Consider the following 25768-nt stretch of genomic DNA (forward strand, 5'->3'; position numbering starts at 1 on the left):
TCCCTTCGCCAGTTTGATTGCTCTTCTTTGGACACAGTTAAGGAGCTCAATGTCTCTTGTGGTGAGGGGCCCAGAACTGAACACAGGATTCGAGGTGCAGTCTCACCAGTGCCGAGTCCAGAGGGAGAAGAACCTCCCTGGCCCTGCTGGTCACGCCGTTTCTGATCCAAGCCAAGATGCCATTGGCCTTCTTGGCCACCTGGGCCCCTGCTGGCTCATGTTCAGTCGCTGTCAACCAACACCCCCAGGTCCCTCTCCTCCAGGCAGCTTTCCAGCCAGACTTCTCCTAGTCTGTAGCTGCTCAGGGTTGTTGTGCCCCAAGTGCAGGACCCGGCATTTGGCCTTGTTAACCCTCATCCCATTGGTCTCAGCCCATGGATCCAGCCTGTTCAGATCCCTTTGCAGAGCCTCCCGACCCTCCAGCAGATCGACACTTCCACCCAGCTCAGTGTCATCCGCAAACTTGCTAAGGGTGCACTCGATGCCTTCATCCAGATCATTGAACAGGGCTGGACCCAGCACTGAGCCCTGGGGACACCACTTGTGACCGGCCTCCAACTCTCTATTAAACTATATGTATGTACATGCACACACAAATATGACTTTATCAAAAGAGAGAGAGAGCCTGCTGAATGCTAAGACCCGTGTCTGCGTTAGCAGTTGCAGTAACCTTTCAAGCAGTCTTGTGCCTTTTGCCAGCACCGCTCTGCTGGAACTGGAACCGTAGCGCTTTGCATTCTTGGACCACTACTGGATGGAACTCAGTGGATATCAAGGTATAACAGATTAATAAATACAGGGGTACAGAGTTTTCCCCAGCTTTGGCTCCTTCATACCTTTTGATAGGAATGGTTGGACTCAATGATCCGGTGGGTCTCTTCCAACCTGGTGATTCTATGATTCTATGATTCTATGCATCTGAAGCATTGTTGTTGGCTCCATCTTACTCTTCAGCTTGAATTTATTGAAAATGACTAGGCCTATTTAAATCACAGATTTTACAGGCATTAACTACAACTTCACACACACACCAGACATTAGCTCCAAATAGCTGAGTTGCACTGTGAGAAATTATAACTACCATACCTGCAGGAACCAGGCAATCTAGGAAAAAGCCGACCCTAAGGAATGGTTATGTTACTGAGCAAAGCTCTACGTGAAGGAGCCCAACCTCCACTACAAGTCTCTAAGGACTGCCAAAACATCCGCAGCCACAACAAAAACAACAGAGGATTTTGCTACGGAGCACACCAAAGAGAGCTTGGTCTGAACAAAGAATAAGGTGACAAGAGTGTCCTAGTGTTTCCTCCGAAGTCCCAGGTTCCCCAATATCTGTTATTTTCCTGACATCACCTTCAGTCACGTTTATGAAAGTAGGAGAGTGCCAGCCCCCTCTAGATGGAGAAACCTCACTGCTGACCCCACTTTTCATTTGTAAGACATCAAAGCTGTTTCGTTTGTACTATCGGTATGGCTCACAGGGTCTTCTTCAGCTTGTTTTGGGGCCTGGAGTCGTCTTCAGTGGGGAACAAGAGCTTGTTGAGAAATGTTTTATGAAACGAAGCAAATGGACCGTGTGCATATTTAGAAAAAAAATATCTTTGAAGGATTTTCTGAATCCTGCTGCAGCAGTGTCTTCCCTGAGATGTATCTTCCCTGGGAATGAGGGTGGTCCATGGGACCCTACAGAGGGTTCCACGGTGGTGCCACCACCGACCTACGGAACTAAGTGCAGTGGTGGCTGCCTTGTTTGCTCTGCTTGAATCTTTATCATCTTGGCTGCACGGAAACAGTAATTACAAACTAAGAGGTATTTTTTGCCGAAAGTAATTAGAAACAAGACCAGTTAAACTACTAGCTGCTGAGAGCTAACCCCAGCTGTGTCTTCATGCTGTTACGCACAATAGGAAACACTTTCTTGTTCTCACCACATGCTCATGAGGAGTCATGTTAATGCTTCTGATTAAATAGCAGAAATTTCATTTAATGTTCCATAAGGGACATTTTTGGAGGGATTGATTGGGATTGTTTGGACTTCTTTTGAGAATACACAGTATGTGAGAAGCTTATGCTTGTAAGAAAATTAATTCTGAAGTGATTAGGTGCTCAGGGAGAAGGAAAGATAGAGAGATGGTGGGTAACCCTAATCCCTAAGACTAAGATAAACAGTCTTTCAGAACAGCAAGAGCAGCTGATCGAGCTTTTAAAAGTGTGGGAGAAGAGGGAAAGAGTCACTGAGTCTGTCTCACCTTGGGGAAGGGGTTTGTTAGTCCCAAGGAGCTAGACCACCCTGTCCTTTGCAATCCTGGGAGGCACCAAACAGAGCCTGGCTGGTTGCTCCAGACGCACAGTAAACAGCTCATCAGCCTAAGCTGGTGTTTACCTGAAGAGATGTCGTACATTAAGGGCTTATTTCTGTCTTGGCCTTGGTTTGGAGGCTCCTGGTGGCTCTTGGCTTTGCAGCTGGATCAGGACCAGGCTGTAAGCAGCGAGTTCTGTGCTCCTGTTAATTCAGGAGAGTATCTGCTGCTTGGTTAGGGCGTTTGCTGACGCTTCCAAGAGAAATGGTGCTATTGACTTGTAACACAAAGTATTTTATAAACCTGTCACGGAAGCTCATTGATCTCAGAGCAGTGACATCTGAACTTTTAATAGTAACAATCAAACCTGTCACGTATCTATTAGACTTTCTCAAATTAGCTCTGTGCCCTGTGTACCTGACTCCTCCTTTCACTGCTTAATGTGTAAGAAATCCCGTCCTGTCCATGCTTGTACCAGCAAAGATGTCAGCAACTAAATATAAGTTTATGGGCTGCTTGCTCAATTGTGCACTTTTACTTGGAACTAAGCTTGGTTGTGTAGTAACCTTTCTGATACGGTGCAAATGAACCAGAGAGAAGCTGGAAACGAGGAGAAATTGGCAGTTTCACTGTTTCAGTGTACGTGCTTGGGACCAATGTGCCTGCTCGTGTGCTTGCATGGAAATGCTGATAAGCCATGAGAACATGTTTTGATGGTTAGTTTAGTAAGTGGCTTGCATGACTGGTCTGATGCCAAATAGACTAGTAAATCTAGAAATGCTTACATCTATTATTTGCTAACAGCTAATGCCTAGTGTAGGATACAGAATATTAGTCATTATAAGGAGTTGGAATGATGGGTGTTATCTGTTTATATAGCGAAGTCTTGAATGAATTCCGACTTGGCAATACTCCTTCCCCTTCTCCTCCCTCAAAGCCTTAGCAGTCGGATAACAAAGGAAGTGTTATTAGTGGTGGGCTACAAAAGTGGGAGCCTGGAAGACCTTTGTACAGTTGTCCAGGCTATCGCTGTGCCCCGGGGAGGGTTATGCAAGGCAGATGTTTGTCCCACTTGGTCTTGAATACCTGCAGCAATGAAGACACTGCCACTTCCTCGTGCAATCTGCCAAATCACTCCTCTACTCTTGTGATTGGAAAGTATTTTATAAAGACGTGAGTCTGTGCCAGTTAACAGTTTGTCTGACATGGTGATCTGTTTTCTGCAACCTTTTCTGATGTCTCCAAAGGTTATTAAGATGCTTCTTTGTTCAGCGTCCTTCTCTCTCATCAGCACAAACCAGATCCTTCCACACGGGTCACACGTCCTGGCTCTTTTACTGCTCTCCCTGCACGCATGTATATTTTTCTGCCTGTAATTGATTATTCTCTGCAGCGCTATATAGCCAAAAGGTATGTAGCCCAAAGCTAAACACAGTACCTGAGTGGAGGCCTTGGCAAGACAGAAGTATTGGAAGGATTATTTTTTGTTTCTCTGTTTTGTTTCTAAATCTGTAATTTAACATCCTAAGTGGTGCTCCCTCCTGCTCAGTTTGCCGTGGGTCACAACTGCCACGGGTCAGCTGAACGGCTGCTTGGCCAGCTGACCACTGTCTCGCGCTGGTGCAGCTGATTGTCCCTGCACCTACAACTCCTTAGCCACACAAATTGCCTGAATGCAGAGACCCTTCGTGCCCCTTTGCGGGAGATTGTATTTTCAAAACCCTCAGGGGATGAAAGAAATAATTATAAGCTCTGGAAGATGTTCTTCATGGTAACAGTGGTTCAGAAAAGCTGCCTGCTTTGATGTTTCCATGGATGCTGCTGAACCTTCTCCCAAGCTGAGGGAAAGCATAGGTTCTTACTACAGTTTCATGAAACCATCTTCTCATCTCCACAACAGAACAGATAAAGTCAGTGAAAATTTGAAAGGAGAGAAGGTGTGTATAGGAACTAGGTCTTGTGGACTTTTGAATTCCCTCTGGAACTCAAGATATTTGTTCGTCAGACTGACGTCTTATAAACAGTCTATTAAACATCAGTGTGGAGGCTCCTGTTGCAGATGATGTTCCACTGGTTTTAGAGAGAGCTGGAGACAAGACAATGGGACACGAGAAAGCACTGACAAGTCAGTAAGCTGACAGAACTACTCAGAGAGACTATCCAGCGGTTAGGATAGCTGGGGAGTTAAACAAAACCCTCAGAACTTACAAAAACCCGCATTTCCGCTGATGCCTGGAGCATTCTGCTTCTTTGCAAAGCCCTAGCAGCTTGTAGTGCTGATGTGCTTCTGAGCAGCTAAAACACCTTTTTTTTCATTCAACGTGTTGCACACGTGCAAATAACTTCTTGTTTAAAATACCCAAACGTGATATTTTTACATGCATTGTGGATTATCTGTGCTTTTATTTGACATTTTTAAAAAATAGTGCACAGAAGGCCTCTTCCCTCTTCCTCACTTTTTTTTCGTTATCCTGCCTCCATTTCTTCCGGCAAGAGGCGTGTAGCAAGTAGAACATGTGGTGGGCATTAGCTTTCCCAACTCCCTGCTCCACGAATGCTCATTTTCCGTGGCAGCAGCTGGCAGGCACACAAGCAGAACAGGAAGATGTTTTGCCCACATAGAGGATACACAAAACTTAATTCTTCATCTTGCCTGCTGTTTTGCACCAGGAAGGGTTGGTTCCTTACGATCACAGTAAAAAGGAAATCAGCCTCTGCAAAGTACCATTAAAATGCTATTTATCACATTTATTATTGGACATGGTTTAGTGTTTGATAGGAAGGGTTGGACTCGATGATCCGGTGGGTCTCTTCCAACCTGGTTATTCTATGATTCTATCAGAACTAACACAAGAGAGAATGAGAGGGTGGTATCAGTGATTTTGCTTCCCTTCCAATGCTGGGAACCCCGAGTTGTGAGGCATGAGGGAGGCCTCTGGTATGCACAGTGCTGTTACTGCCCCTGGAAAGGTTACTGCATTTTTTGTTATTACAGCTATTTCAGGATTTTCTTAAAATGATTCATCAAACTACTGATTATTTCTGTTATCAAGCAGGGAGGATGTCCACATGAGAACTTCTTGCTATGCTGTCAGGTGCAGGGAAGGCCAGGCAGGCAGTGCGATCGCTGGTTCTCTGCGGCAGCAGCCTCCTCTGCTGTCATTAGCTGTTGAAGTTTATCCTGCAGCCAGGGAACATGCACAACCCACACCGACTGCTTTGTGAGTCACTGACTCCTTAATGTATGACAGTCTTCTACAGAAGATTACTACACCTGATGGTCTCGGGAAATGTTCAGTGTCTCAGCTCTAATGTCTGTGGTTTTGTGCTCATATTCATGTTTTGATTACATCTTTTACATTAGCCTAAGTAATTGTAACAGGGAGACAAAACCCAAGAAATTCAGCAGAACTGGCTGTGGACTTAGGGGTTCCATACTCATGCTGTATGCATGAGAGGGAGATGCTGGTTTGTAGAGACATTCCTCGTGCCTCAGTGGGTGGGCATGCTGTGATTTCTTTCCTCCTTCCTCCTAATTGTGAGGAGCTTGAAGTCCCGTTAGGTGTACAGATGAGGAGGGGCCATGTGGTACCCAAAGCCAAAGTACTCACGTGTGCAACTGTTCAGCTGCATCTCCTTGAATCACCAGGTCAGAAAAGACCTCCAGGATCATCGAGTCCAACCATTCCCATCAATCACTAACCCATGTCCCTCAGCGCCTCGTCCACCCGTCCCTTAAACCCCTCCAGGGAAGGGGAATCAACCCCCTCCCTGGGCAGCCTCTGCCAATCACCCTTCCTCTGAAAAACTTTCACAGCAGGCCCAGGTACGGAGCACAGGGAAAGGTTCTATCAGGCATCCCAGGGCACAGGTGAACTGGTCCACTGAAGGCTGGAGCAAGGCCAGTTTCTTATTACACCCTGGGCAGTAACTGATCTTTTAACAACTACATCTGTGTTACCTCTATCAAAGAGACATCTTCAAGGAACATTAAGCAGCCATACAGGCTTGACTCTCTGAAAGAAAAATTTTAAAGAAAATCCTTTTGGAAGAGCCATTTCTAGATAATGTGTTGGGATTTGGGGCACCTTAACCCAGATGTGAGATCTCTTACTGTGTGGGTCAGCTGTGAAACATGCACGAGTATCTCCTGTAATGTGCTGTTCCTGTTTTCTCCCTACTAGTGGCACAATCTCAAGGAAGGTTAACTCCAAAATAATCAATCCCTTCCTGTACCGTAAAACTGAGTCACCAGCACAGCTCAATGAGGACTGGAAAAGGCAGAATGTATTGCAAAATTTAAATTGTGGTCTAGGATTTCACAATCTTTCCTAAAGAACATTTAATCTTCAGCAGTTTTATTATAATCTCTTCCATCTTCACGCTGTTTCACTAGGAAATGAGTTTAAACATATTTCTTTCTTTGTTTATAATTCTGATTCATGTCCTTAAGCATTTTACAAAGTCTCAAAGTGGCCTCTGTACCTATTCCTCATCCACTTTGCAGAGGGTGGCACAATACATGCTCTAGCAGAACGTGCTGCATCTCAGAGGTCACAGTTCCTTTTCTCAGCAACAGAAGGGGGCTGCAACTCTTTGCTCTGAAGTCAAATGCTACAGATCTCTCTTGTCTTTATGCAGGCTTAGTAACAGAAACCAGAAAAGGTTCCACAGAGACAGGTATTTTCTTCTATTGTTTCTGTAGGTGCTAATGAAATGCATGTCAAAATACATGTTGCAACATGCTTTGTAATAGTAATGTACAACTATGCCTTTTGCAAGGTGCTACATCCTCATGTGTTTTGCATTAACTTGATTTTGATGCTTAATAAACCAATCCTTAAACATGCTAAAAGGTAACTAATATTAAGGCAAAATAATAAAGTTCTTCTGCAGCAATCGTGAGGTCATTAAAAAAAACCCCTATCTTTAGAATTTAAGCTTTAAGAAAATCCTTTTTGTACGGTTTTCAAGAGATTTTAGTTCAGCAAGAGACTGTGTTGTGCATCTTCCTCAGCCTAAATCAAGTTTCTAAGTAAAGACAGACTTTTTGGCTTTCAAATCTAAGGAGATGAATTGATAGCATTAGAGATCACCATACAGCTGAACTACAGCATCAGACATAATTCCCAAAAAATAAGGGAATGCCACTTCTGACTTCAGAAGTATTGAAAAAGCTACATCATGTGACTGTTGGAATGCATGTTTTATTTTATTCTGCAATTGCATTCAAAATAAAAACACAATCTCTTAAGTGATGAACACAGTTAAAACCACTGTTAAAATAGACTGACTTTGACTTTCTGAACGTAGGCACAGCTTCACTGGTTTCACTAGAATTATGGCTATTTTTACAGCAGTGACCTCCCAAGGTGAATCCCTACCTCATACCATCAAAACAGTTATGACTATTTGCGATTACTAGAGGAATTATACACTCTTTTAATGCTTTATAAATTTTCCATGCTTCACATTTATCTGTTCATCAAATTTGAGATCGGCGCTTGTGCTATTCCCAGAGTATCTATCTGAAGTCCAAGTCCACCTCCCACATGCTGGAGGTTTTAGATGAAGAACAGAAGCCAGACATGAAAACTGTCTGATCTTTAGCCATGTTTCCCATCCACACACAGAGCAACTGTCATACTGCATAAGCCACTGAAAAAGTAAGCTTAAAAAAAAATACTAGTCGTATAAAAATAATTCTTGTATGTCTACATACATGTTTTTTTTCCTAGCAAGAACTTGTCTCTGCTCTTCTCTTGGGCACTTCATTCAGAAGTCACTTTCGGATTATGATATTCTAGTTTAACTAAAACACTCCTAAACTCAACTAAATTGCTGTGAGGATGACAGAAATCTATACTAGGTAATTTGTCTCCCACTCCTCTTAATAAGCAAAACATGGGCTCCTGCACTTTGTCCTTTCAACTGCTTTCCTATTTTCACTGTTTTGGTTCATCCAGATTGTCCACTTTGTTAGGAGGAAAGCAATGCCATGGCGTGCAAAGGTTCTAATCAGGTTTAGTACTTGATGTTTTGGCTTTCTTGATTATAAATGTTCTGGTTAAAGAACAGCTCTGCTTTAACATCCAACACTCCTCTCAATCCCTAGCTATATAAAAAGAAAATAAGTTTTGGTTTCAAATAAATACAACACACTATGAAACTGGATATCTTTCTTCCACATCACCCTATAACTGAACTGCTTGGAATAATGAAAGAAGGGGCATCAGCTCTGCATTGCTTCAGTGGCATAATCAGTACACACAATCATTGCACTCCTAAATCAGAACATTTTTAGAAATGCAAGATTCCTTAAAAATAAATCCGTAAAATTTGTTAGCACCTTCTGTGACTTCTCATCTGAAAACTGGAGAATGGTACTACGCTTTTTTACGGATTAAAAAAAAAAAAAAAATCTGCTTCTGTTCTCTATCTCCAGTAGTCTCTACTGTTATTCTGAGTCTTTGGAATCACTGGCAGAAGCAAACCATATTGGTTAAAAGGCGCAAAGCCAGTTTAATCAAGGAGGCTGGAACTAGATGATCTTTAAGGTCCTTTCTAACCCAAACAATTCTATGACTCTACGAAAACAGAAGGTCTAATTCACTTTCAGGAACTTTACTCTCATTCCACTTCTAGGCCTGTTACTGAAAACAATTCTCTTGACAAAAAGGAAACTTACACAGAGAAATTTTTATTAAAAAAGATCATCGTACTTAAAATTCACTAGCAATTTTCTTCAATTTAAACACAAGCTCTTTCTTCAGTTGCTCTTGGCTTCATCGGCCTATCTTCACTGAAAACATAAAAAGCCATTTCACTGAACACTACGTAAAGACGGGTACTATACAGGTGTTACAGCTCTTACAACGGGTTTTTGGAACAAGGTTCTCTTAACCTTTTCTGCAGTGCCTAGTCTCGTACAAATATCATCCTGTAAGTATCCTGTGCTCATTCTGACCGATTTCTCCAGCACTGAAGCGCCTCTGTGATTGAAACTGGGATTTTACACAGCAATGGAATATCTTTCTCTGTATGCGTCTGTATCACAACCCCTCAATTAGTCAGTCCCAACAGTTTTTAAAAAAGAAGACATGAGTATGCAGATTCACTCTACATGTGGTCTTTATAACTGTGAAGAATAAATAGGGTATACTTTGCACAGCTTCCTCTACAATCATGTCAGCATTCACCCCACAGAGCAGTAGTGAAAGGAGTGGACTTTAGCATTTAGGAAGAAACGTGTCTGCTGACACCGGTTTTTTAGTGTCCTTGGTGGTGAAAGATGACCTTGTGAACTTCCAGTACCGTGGGGGAAACAAGGAAGACAAAAAAGATGGGAAAAGCAACCACTAAGTTTAAAGGGAACTGCAGAACACACAAAACCCAACAGGGAGCTCCTGCCTGTGAAGGCACCAATGTTTGATGCCATCGTTTTTAACTGTCTTAACAGTACTAAATGCCTTAGTACATTAAGCACATTTGAAGAGCCATCACTATGTTTGGTGTCAGACTTTTTCTACCTCTTTGCTTGAACAATGATACGGAAAAGTCTCTACTCTTCACAGTTCAGCTACAGTGTCAAAAGAGTCAATACTGCAGGGAACAATTTTCATCCAAGTTTTTTTTTTTCACTGAAAGCTGATTACGAGTCCTTGGATTGTACATATACAACTGGCCACAAAACAGTAGGCTCCAAGGGACCCTCCCTAACTGCTACACAACTGAGCTTGCCTCTACTAGCACTGGTAAAGCACAGGAGTAATGACAATCTCACCTGAGCGACTGACGCACACCAACACTAAAAGCTTTATGTCAAGTCTTAAAAGAGAATTCAGGTTCCTAGTTGCACAGACAGTAACCTTTGAAAGCCCCTTCTATGTAATTGTCAGCATCACAGGATGGCTAAATATCCTTACAAACTTGACCCTCCATCCTCCAGCAGATCTGAGCAATTCTGTACGTTGAGCTTTGGCCTTCAGGTGCTCATGTTTTAAGATGCTACTTCCATGTATTGCAAAGGTCAGTCTAGGGGTGCTATGACAGGACACTCCAGTGCACTGCTCCTGCACACTGGCATTCTGTGCTGTTGTGCTACACCAATGGCCATACCTGAAGCAAGTTAGTGGTCCTTTGTAGTAATTGCAGGATTTTCAGTTAAGGAAGACAATAAAAAACCCTGAATACAGACACGCGTGCACACACACACTTACATGCAAGTGTAAGTAAAAAATTCTTTAGAAGCATAGAGCAACACAGAAGATCCATTGCAGGTTTGCTATTTTGACAACTGTGTGATTAGAAGCCCACTAAAAACTATGGAAAGACACTTGATGACTTGACTGAGCTTTGGATCAGCTGTAAGAGCATTTCTTTATCTATGCACTGCAACTGTTATTTTCAACAGTTAATTAAGTTACACTTACAACACTGAAGAAATGCCAATAGTGAATACTTATTTTATAACAAGCAAATTTCTTTCATATGAATAGTATTTAACAACTTAGCTAAGCAATATCCCTATGATAAATCAAAGCAAACTTTCTGAAACGTATTACAGATGCACCTGTACAAACGAAATAAATCAAAGATTTTAAGCAAATATAAAAATATATATATTACAAAATTACATCCTTCAATGACATGCTGCCTGTACAGCAACCTGCACTGACAAAATCCTGAGCACTCTGCCCTCAGTACCTTTGGCGAGAGTGGAGTTCATGCTGCGTTTTTCAAGCCCACCCCCCCCATTTTGGGTTTTCCATCTAGGAAGCCATGGGCTTATAGATTCAGATCGCTCCTTATACAGCTGCAGAGTGCTGAGCAGGAAACAGAATCTTGCACCATGAATGAGGAATGTATGCCAAGTATAACATCAAAGAGTACTTGGTAAAGTTGTTTGGATCCCTCAAAATAAAGATATCATTCAGGAAGAATATTACTCATCCCTTAACTCAGTAGCTGACCTATATAAACTAAAGCTAAACAATATAATTTGATTGCAAGAAACGCAAGGTCTTTTAAGTCACTGTTTTTCTAAGTTTTCAGTGCCTTTTTGAGGTCAGAGTAGAAATTGGCCAGGGTACTAGACATGGCAGTATCTACTGCAGATTGTGGTAGCATCCCTCGCAGTTCAGTCTGAATATAGCCTGTCAGAAGACTATGGCTAGGATAGTCCTTAAGAGGGACACAGAACCAGCCGCAAGGGTGATTGAATCCACGGACAAAGTTAGGTCTCACCTCTCCATAGTCCAGGCTTATACCTATCAAGAAAAAAAAAAAGGGGAAATTAATTTGAGACAGGTAAAAAAATAAAGGTACAGTATATTTAAAATATACAAATTCCTGTTTGGGGAATTCAGCAGAAGCGAGAGACAAGTTTCTGGGTACTTTCATAAATGTAAGTTGTCTGGCTCTTCATCCAAACTCCACAACAGACAAGTAGAGCGTAATAAACACAAATTTTGACATTAAAAAGATATTCCTCCCATTTACTATCAAGTGGAGCAAGTTGTTACTCCATCCAGTTTACTGTAAGAGCCGAGTCAGAGCACTCAATTTGCCTCTACGACTCCTGTCCCACAGCTTGCACAGGTGAAACCTGGCAGGCAGGGATGGCTTATGTGTAAACCAGTAACTTGTACACTTCTTTAGTTCTATAAAATGTTAAAATACCTTTGAAAAACTTGTTGAAGACCATCTTTCACCATTTTTGAATGTTTACTGCAAAACTAAACTTAATTTTAATCAAATCTTAAGCCAAACAGCTGTTGCAAAATATGACTCAGGCAGAGCTAAGTGGTGCCTTACCGCATGTTAGAAGCCCATCTTCGTAGCTTGTAGTGTAAGAGAAATCAACAAACTCCCTTGGTGCTATGATGTTCCAGAGCTGGCCAGCAGTTGTGTAGCGCATCACACAGCAGTTCTTGTTTTGTGACAGAATAAGGAGGGTGAGAAAACAAAAATCTTAGTTTAATGAATACATGCTTGTAGGCTGCTAGCCTTTTCCACAAAGGTTGCACGCTCCATCAACTATGCTGTGCAAAAAACCTCAAACAGGTCAGAATGGCACCTTTAAATCATACTGACTGAAACGAGACAATTGCCTGGGAACTGAAAGCCATATGGCTTTTATGTGGCTCAACCATTACTTAGGAAACATGAGAGGAACATGAATAAATTGCAAGAGGTCTCTTTTGGTACTAAAATGATCTGTCAAGTACTTTTAATCCACTAAGCGAATAACAAAACAGACAATAGATTTTGTATAAATTTCAACCAATAATTAACAAAAATACTATGCCATATAAAAGTTCCTGAAGAGGCAAGAGCAAAAGACAATCTTGTTCAAGCCAGATATCCACAGGGGTTTGAAGACACGCTGAATGTCCCCAGTAACCGAAGGAAGGCAACTAGGTCTTCTGTAATCAACTTAAAGCCTACCTTTCTGCAGCAAGTCCTGCCTCTCAGTGTGAACTATTTTGGCTCCCAGCACAAAGCCCTGCCCCACAGTGAAGTTAGTCTTTCAGGAAGAGGGAGAGGTTGCCGCTTTGCTAGGTGCCGATTACTAACACCCACAGTTTTGTTCTTTGTGGAATGGAAGAAAGCAAGCTGTATGAAAAGGCTCTGGCACATAAAATATCACACTGTAATTTTCTGTATGTGACTTTTATCAGAGGCTGAAAGAATTGTGACTGACCAAGTTTTACTCCTTCATTTTTAGCATTGATGGAAAGCTGAACTTGAAGCTTCAGAATAGGATGGTGCAGCCAGAAAGCCACATTTGAGGTCACCCACCATGTGAATGTACAACACCCCACGTGCTTGCAGAAAATGGGCAGAAAAATGTTAGCATTTGTGGTAGCTCTGCTGCACTGTTAAAATTCATGTATGCACCTATACACACTTCCCTTAAGAACCTTAACAGGTTGTCACCTCTTGAAATGTTTCCATGATGTCCATTGTAGTCATTAAGCTGTCCCAGTCCAGTCTAGAAGGTCCAGGGCGAATATGATCCACTATTCTGTTAGTTGCATCTTCCAGCACTCCTTGAGCTTTGTAGCTAGAGAAACACATGCTTAAATTTAGAAGTCAGAAACTCTTTACAAATATTCCATTAATCTGCAACAGCACACTTACTAGAACACCTTACTTGAAGTTATGGTCAGTGGACAATTGTACCAGATAATCAGTACAGAAAAAGATCTATGGGTGAATCTATTCTTCTCTGCAATAAAGGTTATTCTGAGAAACATTGTCCTATGCTGAATTCTATATTTTGTAAATGCCAAATTCCTCCCACCGATTAAAAACATCAGATCTATTTCTCTAACAACTTGCTATTTTCCTCTTCTTACTGGGCAAGCAAGGGAGTCCACAAGGTACAGGTAAAGCTAAAAGCAAAAGGAAATGAGAGCAGGAGCAAAACGGAAAAACATTTTTCATTAAGTAGAATTAACAGTAGTGGAACCAAGCTATTGAGAAACTACATTATGTTTTGGTGGCATATAAGAGTATCGAATTAAATAATTTGGTATAAGGCATTACAGAACATTCATTTGTTATCAGATGTTTTTAGGAGAGTTTTGGTCACTTGTGTTACTGGGCAAGCTCCTCAATGGGAAGAATACATCTGGACCAGTATTTTCAAATACTTCTTCTTTATTAAAACAGTAGGTAACTAGCAACTAACTCATCTATTCATTTGCCCGGTTCACCCATATTTGCTCATAATTACCTAGCTGGAGCCAATCTCAGCCGTACACACAGAACTGCAGGACCACGTCAACATGCCAGCAGCTTCCAGGCAGGTCTTTGTAAAGTTGTTTAAAGCATGCTTTTTTCACCAGTTGTATAAACAACCCTGAAGTCTTTATCCACACATAGCAGCTACTACCCTCGTGGTGGGGGTTCAAGTTACACAACCTGTCGATGCCGGGGTGCCCATGGCCCTGCAGAGTCAGCAGACTCTTCAAGTCTCGGATCATCAGCTCTTGCAAATTTAACAGGACTTAAATTCCACAGAGCACATCAGCTTTTGAGATATTTTCAAACATTACCTGTTCACATGACTTTTCATTTCTTCAGGGTGCTGTTTTCTAGTAACTATTTCCCTGCCTAAACCTACAGATACCAACAGAACCGAGTGATAGAAACTGACACAGGAAGGGATTTTATGTCACACATCCTTCCCACAATTACATGCTTGGTATTTTATTCTACTACAGTTGCATGGTCACTGCGACAGTCTAAGCACAAACTACGTTGTCACCAAATAACACTTTGGACCTACTGAACCTGGATTTGTTTCTGTGGTTTGCAGACCACCTTTCTTAAAGGTCTGAGCATCCAGTGTTGCCCATGTCAGTCAATGGGAGTTTTGTGGTGCGTTCCACACTTTTTTTCATTGTTCATTGTTCTAGACACCATGCAATCATAGAATCATAGAGTCATAGAATAACCAGGTTGGAAGAGACCCACGGGATCATCGAGTCCAACCATTGAAACTTAACTCTAAAAATAAACAGTACAGGCACAGCAGATGATCCACTAAGGTTCTCCTCTGCAGAATCTGTGTAGCTGAGGGCTGTAGAACCCACAGCCTTCATTTCTAAACTCTATAAAATGCACCTGTGGAATCTTAAAAATGTATCTGCTGTGCAGGTAAACTTACAGGTATCCACTGAATTCCTCTGATGGTTTACGCCACACAGTTGCATCTTTCTGAAAGAAAAAGGATGACAGGACATTAATTGTCACTTACATACAACTATAAGATGTCCAGAAAATGCTTCCACCTTTCTGAAGAAAATCAACTTTACCATTATCTACAGAGCACCCCAAAGCGCTAAATGATCTGGGTACTATTGAATACTTTTCTTAAGAAGAGAGGCAGATGTTTCATATGTCTTTTACAAATAGTCTTCCATTCTTTAAAATACATCAGTCAATTGCTTTTCTCAGTGTCAAATGCTAGAAGTCTGCACATAAAAAGGGCTTGGCAGGCCTAGCCAGTTTACCATGAAAATATATAGAATAATGGAACCACGTTACTAGGTAAAGCTTTCAATTCAAAGGCAACTGGAAAACCATTATTTGGCCACCATTCACAAAGGAAGACCGCACAACTTTTGGTTGCAGTCCTGTAACATATGACCAAGCAGACGTGTGCAGGAGGTGCTGACAGTGGTAGACAAGAAATCTTAATTTACCTGTCCCTCCTAGATGCCTGACTAGAAGCATCTTGCAAGCCGTAGAGTTTTAAAGTTAGTCATAGAAAATAAAGAAAACAGTATCTTCTGACTTTTTCTAACTATGAAATGGAACCTCTGTACAAAATCTCCAAATTTCAGTATTCATCTTTGAGTAACATATTGCACCTTTATATTTGGAATCATTATTACAGAAGCACAAAAGACCAAATGGTCTAAGGAACATTAGTGTAAGTACTGCATCGAGAACTGTGTGTTAAGAATCTTCCTGGAAGAATGTCTTAAGAGAGGGGTGGAGGGAGGAAGGCAGGCAGGCAGGAAGGATCAAGTAAGTCCAACGGGAAATTTTAGAGGAGTAAAATCAAGGGAGGAATGTGATCTGAAACAGTGAGATTCAGGTAACTTCCTAAAGTTCAAAAACAATGGTAAAGGCATAAGATTTTACATTTAGCAGATCAGAGGTGATGTAGGTGTTTTGCAAGAGTGAAAGGCTCAGATAATCTGTTCCTCCCTTTCAAGAAAGTGAATTTTTTAAATTCTGCAAATAGTCATATTGCATTTGGAACAGCTGAGCCTCTCTTATCAGTGCCTGCTTACACAGCAAAAAAAAATTCAAGATCAACTCAAACCATTGTAACAACAGGACAAAAGAAGTTCAACACATTAGTCCTACCATCTTGCTACACTATGATAACAAAACACATTTCTGTTTTCTACACAGGACGAGACTAAGAGGTATTCACCCAGTCTGGAACTCATAGATCAGTGAAGTTTATTTAGTGTGATGAAGCATGACTCAGAAAAGCCAAGCAAGTCAAAAGGGTATGGCAGCTTGCAGAAAGCAGGAACTACACTCCCTTTCATGGAAGGAAACTTATGATAATATGGGGGCTCTGAAGGCGACAGAAACATGAAGCACTATGAAAGAATTGAGAATAATCACACTTTTAAAGAGGAAGACATTGGAAAGCTGAAGCATGATGGGTTCAAGTGCTATACAAAAAGGAGATTCTAAAGGCCAGCAGAGCCTACGTGCAGGCTGTGCCTCGTTTGCTGAAAATACAATTGAACATCTTGCACCACTGCTAGTGCTAATGGTGTTTCACATTTTGCTTTAAGAAAAGCCTATAGTCCTGCACAGGTAGGACTCTTCTGTGAGATACTTCCCTGAAAATGGGTATAAGGAATGACAGAGTGTCACTGTAGACAGGAAAAAGAGCATATGTAATTTTTTAATATTCACTTTGCTTCTAGCATGCAATAGCAGGTAGGGAGTGGGAGGGAGTGGATGGCTTTAAATTGGAAGGGGGAAGATTTAGACTGGACATTAGGAAGAATTTCTTCACAATGGGAGTGGTGAGGCCCTGGCACAGGCTGCCCAGGGAAGTTGTGGCTGCCCCATCCCTGGAGGGGTTCAAGGCCAGGTCAGATGGGGCTTGGGCAGCCTGATCTAGAGGAAGGTGTCCCTGCACATGGCAGGAGGGTCGGAACTGGATGGGCTCTGACGTCCTGTCCAACCCAATCACTCTATGATTCTCGGATTCTCTCACCTAAAGGTGTTCTATCTCAGATGGGTGGTTTCACAGGGCCTCTCACATGAAAGGATTTGCCTAATGTGTCACATTTGCGTTACATGGTGTAATGAGCCCTTCCTCCTCCACAAGCAACCTACAGCCTCCTCGAGTGAACAAACCTGCCTGCACGTGTGACACCAGCCAGAGCACTCACCGTTCTCTTTGCCAGCCGCCACTTGGTGTCTGGGATGCTGTGGTACTGGATCAGAGTGTTCCGCAGCTTCGTAGCCAGTGGTGCCGGATCTGGCAGGAGATCCATTTGGTTTCCTCCTGCATAAGGACAGACCCGTTATACATCAGGGGACATCACATGGGGGACACCAACAACAGCACTGCACACTACTCCCCTCTCCTTGTCTCCCCTCTTCTCTCTACTCTCCTCTCTTCCAGCGTCTCCTCTCCCCTCTCCCTCTCCTTACCTTGCCTCCTGCCTTGCCTTTCCCTCTCCTCTCCCTCTCTATCTCTTCCCTCTCCCTCTCCTGTCTCCTCTCCTCTTCACTCTCTCCTTTCCCCTCTACCTCTTCCCTCTCCCCTCCACTCTTCCCTCTCCCATCTCCCCTCCTCTCCTCTTCCCTCTACCTCTTCCCTCTCCCCTCCTGCCTCCCATCTCCTCTTCTCTCTTCCCTCTCTGCTGTCCCCTCTGTCTCTTCCCTCTCCCTCCCCTCTCCTCTCCCTCTTCCCGCTCCCATCTCCTCTCCCCCCCCTCCTCTCCCCCTCTCCTCCCCTCCCCTCTCCCCTCCCCTCCTCGCCTCCCCTCCCCTCCCCACCCCTCTCCCTTCTCCTCCCCTCTCCCCTCTCCCTTCTCTCCTCTCCCCTCTATCTCTTCCCCATCCCCCTCCCCCCTCCTCTCTTCCCCCTCCCCCCTCCCTCTCCCTTCTCTCCTCTCCCCTCTATCTCTTCCCTCCCCCTCCCTCTCCCCCTCCCTCCCCCTCTCCCCTCTCCCCTCACCCATCCCAGCCGGCAGCCCCTCTCCGCGTTCCCCGGCGCCGTCTCCCGCCCCGCCGGCCGCGCGATGCGGGCAGCCCGGGGGCTCGGCCAATGGGGGCGCGCCGGGCCCCGCCGCGGGCTGCGGGTTGGCTGGAGGGAGTGGAGTGATGGGAGCGGGCGGGGGCTGCGCCCACAGCGCCTCCCCTCGCTCCGCTTCCCCCTCCCTTCCCTCGCGTCGCCTCTTCTTGCCTCTCCTCCCCTCTCCCCACCTCTTCTAGTCTCTCTTCCCTCCCCTCTCCTCCCTCCAGGAGCCTCCAGCCCGCCCAGCCCCCCGCCTGCTGCACGGTGCCCCGAAGTGCCACGTCCACCCGGCCTTTGAGCACGTCCTGGGGTGGGGACTCCACCGCTTCCCTGGGAGGCTCTTCCGATGCTTCACCACCGCTTACTAAAGGAGTTTTTCCTAGTATGCAACGTAAACTTTCCTGGAAAAACTGGGGGGGCCTTTCCTCTCCCTTAGCCAGTTAGCAATGCACCCTTAGCAAGTTTGCGGATGACACTGAGCTGGGTGGAAGTGTGGATCTGCTGGAGGGTCGGGAGGCTCCAAAGGGATCTGAACAGGCTGGATCCATGGGCTGAGACCAATGGGATGAGGTTTAACAAGGCCAAATGCCGGGTCCTGCCCTTGGGGCACAACAACCCTGAGCAGCTCCAGACTACGAGAAGTCTGGCTGGAAACTGCCTGGAGGAGAGGGACCTGGGGGTGTTGGTTGACAGCGACTGAACATGAGCCAGCAGGGGCCCAGGGGGCCAAGAAGGCCAAAGGCATCTTGGCTTGGATCAGACACGGCGTGACCAGCAGGGCCAGGGGAGGTTCTTCTCCCTCTGTACTCGGCACTGGTGAGACCGCTCCTCGAATCCTGGGGTCAGTTCTGGGCCCCTCACCACAAGAAGGATGTTGAGGCTCTGGAGCGAGTCCAGAGAAGAGCAACAAAGCTGGTGAGGGGGCTGGAGAACAGGCCTTATGAGGAACGGCTGAGAGAGCTGGGGGTGTTTAGCCTGGAGAAGAGGAGGCTGAGGGGAGACCTCATTGCTCTCTACAACTCCCTGAGAGGAGGTTGTGGAGAGGAGGGAGCTGGGCACTTCTCCCAAGGGACAGGACGAGAGGGAATGGCCTCAAGCTCCACCAGGGGAGGGATTGAGTCCCCTTCCCTGGAGGGGTTTAAGGGGCGGGTGGATGAGGTGCTGAGGTACATGGGTTAGTGTTTGATAGGAATGGTTGGACTCGATGATCCAGTGGGTCTCTTCCAGTGGGTCTCTTCCAACCTGGCTATTCTATGATTCTATGATTCTATGATTCTATGATTCTCTCATCCTGTTACATGCTACTTGGCAGGAGAGACCGCACACAGCCTGCTACAACCTCCTTTCAGACAGTTCAGAGAGTCTCCCCTCAGCCTCTTCTCCAGGCTAAACAGCCCAAAGTGCCTCAGCCACTCCTCATGACGCTTGTGCTCCAGACTCTTCCCCAGCTCCCTTGCTCCTGTCTGGCTGTGTTGAGCATCTCAATGTCCTTCCTGTACTGAGGGGCCCCAAACTGAACACAGGATTCAAGGTGCACCCTCACCAGCACTGAAAATAGGGGCACAATCCCTCCACTACTCCTGCTCTCCACCCTATTTCTGATCCAAGCCAGATGCCAATCTGATTTCTAGTCGAGTCTTAGCCCTCCTGATTTTTTCTCTACACAATCTCACTTCACTCCTGTAGTCCACCCAAGATGCCTGTCCCTTCTTCCAAAGCTCATAGACCCTCCTCTTCTTTTTGTTGTCTCTCAAGATCTCTCTGTTCAACCAAGGTGGTTTTCTCCCCTGCCGGCTTTTTTTCCAGAACACGGGGATGGCTTTCTCCTGAGCTGCTAGGATTTCCTTTTTGAGGAGCTCCCAGCCCTCGTGGGCTCCCTTGCCCTTCAGGACTGTCTCCCATGAGACTTTGCCAACCAGCCTTCTGAAGAGTTCAAAGTCTGCCCTCTGGAAATTTAATGCGACTGTCCTGCTAACCACCCTCTTCACTTCACCTAGAACAGAAAACCCCATTATCTTGTGATCGCTTTGTCCCAGGCGTCCACCTACTGCCACATCCCCCACAAGGCCTTCTCTGTTTCTTGAGGTTCCTGGTAATCTGTGATTGTAAATCTCGCAGTCTCAAACTTAAATATAATTTGAACTCTGTGTCACACAGAGAACTCTAAAAAAGTTATTGAGAAATCTCATTCTGTCTAGTTAGCACTTTACACCATGTTTTGTCCTCTCAAGGCTGCTCCTTGCCTGTTGAGCTGGCTTAATCATAGAGAGATACGATACCTTCCTTTAGAGTTAAATTAATAGAGCTCTTCAGAATCAAATCTGAATTTTGGAAATAGAAATGCCAGTCCAAGATCAGTGCTAACAGGCTTGTTTTGTAACTTCTTTTTACCAGCTAATCAATAGCTATAGACAAGTTGAAAAGATGGGATTTTTTTCTGATTTTCTGCTTCATTAGGAGCTTTCTGCTTTGTACAAACATTGACTAGAGCTTGGGCAATTAGAGGCATCAGAGAATTCCCATGCAGAAGTCTGGAGATAATGGGTCCTGGAATCCTTTATTCTTTTGGGCATCCACATTCCCTTTGACTGATGGGTTGTCAAGAGCCATTACAGATATTTTTGAGAAGGAAAAGGTAACTAAATAGCAGTATTGCTTATTCTCTTGAGGAAACAGTAGCATTTTCTTGCTGGATTTATTAACTGTTTATTACTTGGTGAATAGACGACAGGGTATCATTGCAGGATGATTGCCAAGGTAACCCAACATACTTATTGTGAGCCTGAGTCATCATTAGTAGTTATGCAATTACAGTAGGAAAAGTAGCTGCAATGTCTGTGCCTGTTTATGTTCTGTAGTACCATTATGTCTGAGATTTTACTAATGAATCTCTGGGGCTTTTCATGTTAGTAATATCTGTAGGATACTGAAGAGTGCTAAGGCTGGCTAATTGATGGAATGATCTGTTCCTAGACCTGTGCTCAATTTCATAGAATCATCAGGTTGGAAGAGACCCACCGGATCATAGAGTCCAACTATTCCCATCAGTCACTAACCCATGTCCCTCAGCACCTCATCCACCTGTCCCTTAAACCCCTCCAGGGAAGGTGAATCAACTCCCTCCCTGGTCAGCCTCTGCCAGTGCCCAATGACCCTTTCTGGGAAGAATTTTTTCCTAATGTCCAGCCTGACCCTCCCCTGGTGCAGCTTGAGGCCATTCCCTCTCATCCTGTCCTCTGTCCCTTGGGAGAAGAGCCCAGCTCCCTCCTCTCCACAACCTCCTTTCAGGGAGTTGTAGAGAGCAATGAGGTCTCCCCTCAGCCTCCTCCAGGCTAAACACCCCCAGCTCTCTCAGCCGTTCCTCTTGTTCTCCAGCCCCTTCCCAAGCCTCGTTGCTCTTCTCTGGACTCGCTCCAGAGCCTCAACATCCTTCTTGTGGTGAGGAGCCCAGAACTGAACACAGGATTCGAGGAGCGGTCTCACCAGTGCTGAATACAGCAGTAAAGCTCCTGATTTTTTCCCTGCACAATCTCACTTCCCTCCTGTAGTCGACCCAAGATGCCTGTCCCTTCTTCCATAGCTCATAGACATTTCTCTTCTTTTTGATATCTCTCAAGATCTCCCTGCTCAACCAAGCCATTTTTTTCCCCCATCAGCTCTCTTTCCAGAACATGGGGATGGCTTTCTCCTGAGCTGCTAGGATTTCCTTTTTGAGGAGCTCCCAGCCCTCATGGGCTCCCTTGCCCTTCAGGACTGTCTCCCATGAGACTTCGCCAACCAGCCTTCTGAAGAGTTCAAAGTCTGCCCTCTGGAAATTTAATGCTACTGTCCTACTGACCACCCTCTTCACTTCACCTAGAACAGAAAACCCCATCATCTCATGATCTTTGTCCCAGGCGTCCACCTACTGCCACATCCCCCACAAGGCCTTCTCTGTTCACAAACAGCAGGTCCAGGAGGGCACCCTCCCTTGTCGGTTCGCTCACCAGCTGTGTGAGGCAGTTGTCTTCCACGCACTCCAGGAACCTCCTGGACTGCTTCCTTTCTGCTCTATTGTACTCCCAGCAGGTATCAGGAAGATTGAAGTCTCCCACGAGAACAAGAGGCATCAGTCTAGAGACTATCCCCAGCTGTTTATAGAAGAGCTCCTCAGCTGCTTCTCCTTGGCTGGGTGCTCTGTAACAGACTCCCATCACAAAACCTGCCTTCTTTTGGGCTCCTCTGATTTTAACCCACAGGCACTCGATCTCCTCATTGCCACAATCCAGCAGAAAGGAGTCCAAGTCCTCCCTTACAAAGAGGGCTACCCCACCTCCTCTCCTGCCCTTCCTATCCCACCTGAAGAGTTTGTACCCACCACAGCTGCACTCCAGTTCTATGAGTCGTCCCACCACGTTTCCATGATGGCAACGACATCATAGGCTCCTTGCCCTATGACAGCTTCCAGCTCTTCCTTCTTATTCCCCATGCTGCGTGCATTGGTGTAAATGCACTTCAGCTGAGCTGCCGAGCCTTCAGCCTTCATAGAGCGAACAGAGTTCATTCCCAATTGCCTGGTAACTGGAGTAGGTAGCTCCAGAGTGCCAGTATCTTCCTTCCCATCCCCAGGTGTGTTCTCCCCCACTTGCTGTGTGGTGATGTACTGGAGGTCCTCACCAGCACACCCTCTCAGAGTCACCAGTGCCCCACATCCAGGCTCACTCCTGTCTAGCCTGGTTTCATCCCCCTCCCCCTTCACATCTAGTTTAAAGCTCAGTTTACGAGCTTAGCCAGGTTTTTAGCAAGGGCTTTATCCCCTGTAGGAGACACGTGTGGCCCATTCCTAGTGAAAAAGCCTGGGGGTGCGTGAGCCACCCCATGATCAAGGAAGCCAAAGCCCCTCTCCTCACACCAGGCTCGGAGCCAGGCATTAAATGAATTCTTCTTCTTGACTTCCTGCTCCTCTGTATTTAGCCTTGGGATGGAGCAAAATACTATTTGAGCCCCAGAGCATTATTTTCCCAAGGGCCCTGAAGTCTCTCTTGATGGCTTTGGGCTTTCTATTCCCTGTATCATCACTGCCAGTTTGAAATTCTATCAGAGGATAGCAGTCTGTCTCGTGGACCAGGGAAGGAAGTTTTCTAGCTCCCTCCTTCCCTGATGCCCCCGGCAAGCAGCAGACCTCTCTGTGGAGCGGGTCCGGTCTGCAGATGGGTCCCTCTGTTCCTTTTAGGAGGGAGTCCCCTACAACAATCACCCTCCTCTTCTTCTTGATGGAGGATGTTTGTATCTTTTTCTGAGGATGGTGCAGCCTAGGGAAGGATTCTAGGCTGTTGGAGCCACTATCCTCATCCTTAGGACTGGATTCCACCTGCAGCACCTGGTATTTGTTCCCCAGGAGGATCTGGGGTTTGTTCTCTGGGTGAGGGGAGCAGGTTTCCTTCCTCTGGCAGGAACTTGCTGCCGTTCCCCATCTCATTCAGGTCCCCTCCGACCCAAACCTCTCCGTGACTCTGTGATTTTCCAGAAAACTCATCATCACCGTTTATCCCCCACCCTCGCACGGGCATCCCAGTTTCTTTTTGGTCTTCAGAGCCCTCTGGTGGTTTTCCCGTCACGTTCTCTCCTCCCTCTCCGCATCCTCTCAGCGGCCTCAGCCCCGCTCCTTGTTTCTGCTGCAGCACCGGCGGCTTCGGGCTCTCCCATTGGCTGGCGGGGGGGGCGGGGGGCGGGGCCTAGAGCCCCTCGACCAATCAGCATCGCGCTCTCGCTCCCCTCCCGCCGCGCGGCCAATCGGCGGGGCGGCTCGGGGCTCTCCCCTGGGCTGGGGGCGGGGCGGGCGCAGCGCGCGCCAAGGGGGCGACGGGGCCGCCTCTTCCCGCCTCCGGGGGGCGGCGCCGCCTCAGAGCGAGCGCGGGAGGCAGAGCCGGTCCCTGTCCCTTAGGGGGGCGGGAGAGGGGGTGTTGGAGGAGATCGAGATGGGATCTCGGGCAGGAATATTCCCCTGGGAGGGTGGGGAGATCCTGGACCGGGCTCCCAGAGCAGGGATGGGAATTAAGGCAAACAATATCCCCTCACAAACTGCCCAGAAATGCAACTTTCACCAAATTCTCCCCACAGCCCTCCCCAACCCCCCCCAAACCACGGCTTTCACCTCATATCTTCTCAAATTTCAACTCTTATGTCCCCCCATGTGGGAATGTTTACCTCAAATCCCCTAACCAGCTCCCCCAGTACGTGACTTTCACCACCAATCTCATCCAAATGGTCCAAAAGGACCATTTGCAGAAGGCTGTCTCTTCCTCGGTTGTTGTTGTGAGAGCCCAGCGAGAAGAGGGCCACATTCGCCCTGTCACAGACTGAGGTGGAGATGTCTGTTCTGAGGGGTTCAAGGGCTGTGATGGAGAAAAGCAGAGCTGAGATGAAGTCCCGCGTCTACAGAGACCTCCAAACATCCCCCCAGACCCCACCCACCCCATCCAGTAGACACTTGTTGAGCAGGAGTGCCCCAGCTGCCCCACACAGGCTTCCCTGGAGCAGGACCTGGCAGGGTAAAACCCCATCCCCTGTCCCACCAGCCAACCCAGCCTTGCCCCTCCTCACCTTTGCAGATCTCTGACGCCTTCTGCGGGTTTTGGTCCTTCAGGGGCTGAGCAGCAACCGCTAGGGACAGAGCTCCATCAGAGCTCATCCGGCTCTACATGGAGGCAATCCAGCTACAAGCTGATATATTATACAGCCCAGAGGTCAGAGCTTTTACAGGAAGATTTCTCTGTCAGCAGCTCTGGAGAAACACACTGTGCCGTCCCTACAAATGAGTTTGCCCACGCTTGTCTGCTATCTGCAGAAAATACTTCTGCAGTTCCAAAGTCTGTTGTTTGAATGTGCGTATCTTCATTTAGCAAGATGTTCTCTGGCTTAAGGTCCCTGTGAATTATTCCTTTCCCATGCAAATACTCCAGGGCTGATACAATTTCAGCAGTATAAAACCTGGTACAGGTCTCATCAAACGAGCCAATTTTGCGTATATACTTCAGCAGCTCTCCATTTTTGGCATAGCTAAGCCCAAAATACAGCTTTTCATCGTCCTGAAAGGTGAAGTAGAGTTTCACAAAGGAAGGGTGATCCAGGCAGGACATCCCATCTCTCTCTCATGTCACATATGGCACCTCATTTTCTTTTATGATATGACGTTCTTCTAGAATTTTAATGGCATATTCTCTAGCACTTGCCAGTTCTCGACCCAAGACAACCATTGTAAAAGATCCTTTACCCCAGTTTTTCCCAAATTTGAAGTCATCAGGTTGTTTCTTCCAAGGCTGTGGAGGCTGCTGTCCTGTATGCTGCTGCAAGGAGTTTGAAGTAGATCTTGATTCAACCACAGTGCCCTCCCTGTTAGATCCCTGTCTGCTGCCACAGGTGGAAATGACAGATGGAGTGCTAGAATCTGCTTGGTTCCTCACCATCTGTTAGTAGATCTAACAGATTATCCAGGAAGTATTGATACCCATTTACCAAGTCATGCCATTATTGATCATACCCATTGTGGGAATTAGTTGATAAGTTTTGCTGCAGCTGATGTGCGTGTTTAATTATCTTGTCATATAAATCTGTCATGTATCGAGAAATAATATGTAGACGATATCCAGACATGATGCTTAGCTGTCTAACAAGATACAGTTGGCAACAA

The 25768-nt window shown here is 45.7% G+C and overlaps 1 protein-coding gene and 1 pseudogene across 1 annotated transcript; both read right to left on the reverse strand.

Annotated features, from left to right (window-relative positions):
- Window positions 1–7496: 7496 nt before the first annotated feature.
- Window positions 7497–18065, reverse strand: STARD4 (StAR related lipid transfer domain containing 4). The gene is made up of 6 exons (XM_069880258.1): window positions 18040–18065; window positions 17246–17361; window positions 14980–15029; window positions 13242–13368; window positions 12117–12231; window positions 7497–11569 (listed from the first exon to the last, which is right to left on the reverse strand). The coding sequence occupies exons 1-6, from the start codon at window positions 18041–18043 to the stop codon at window positions 11343–11345; spliced, it is 639 nt and encodes a 212-aa protein (XP_069736359.1). The 5' UTR covers window positions 18044–18065; the 3' UTR covers window positions 7497–11342.
- Window positions 18066–24765: 6700 nt separating this feature from the next.
- On the reverse strand, window positions 24766–25544 carry LOC138733276 (3-phosphoinositide-dependent protein kinase 1 pseudogene; annotated as a pseudogene).
- Window positions 25545–25768: the final 224 nt, after the last annotated feature.

The sequence above is a fragment of the Phaenicophaeus curvirostris genome, chromosome Z, assembly GCF_032191515.1.
Source record: "Phaenicophaeus curvirostris isolate KB17595 chromosome Z, BPBGC_Pcur_1.0, whole genome shotgun sequence".
NCBI lineage: Eukaryota > Metazoa > Chordata > Aves > Cuculiformes > Cuculidae > Phaenicophaeus > Phaenicophaeus curvirostris.

Coding starts and splice junctions, on each gene's coding strand:
- STARD4 (XM_069880258.1), bottom strand. Junction 15,030..17,245: donor GGCGGCTGGCAAAGAGAACG/GTGAGTGCTCTG, acceptor TTTTTCTTTCAG/AAAGATGCAACTGTGTGGCG. Junction 11,570..12,116: donor AGATGGGCTTCTAACATGCG/GTAAGGCACCAC, acceptor TTTTCTTGATAG/GTATAAGCCTGGACTATGGA.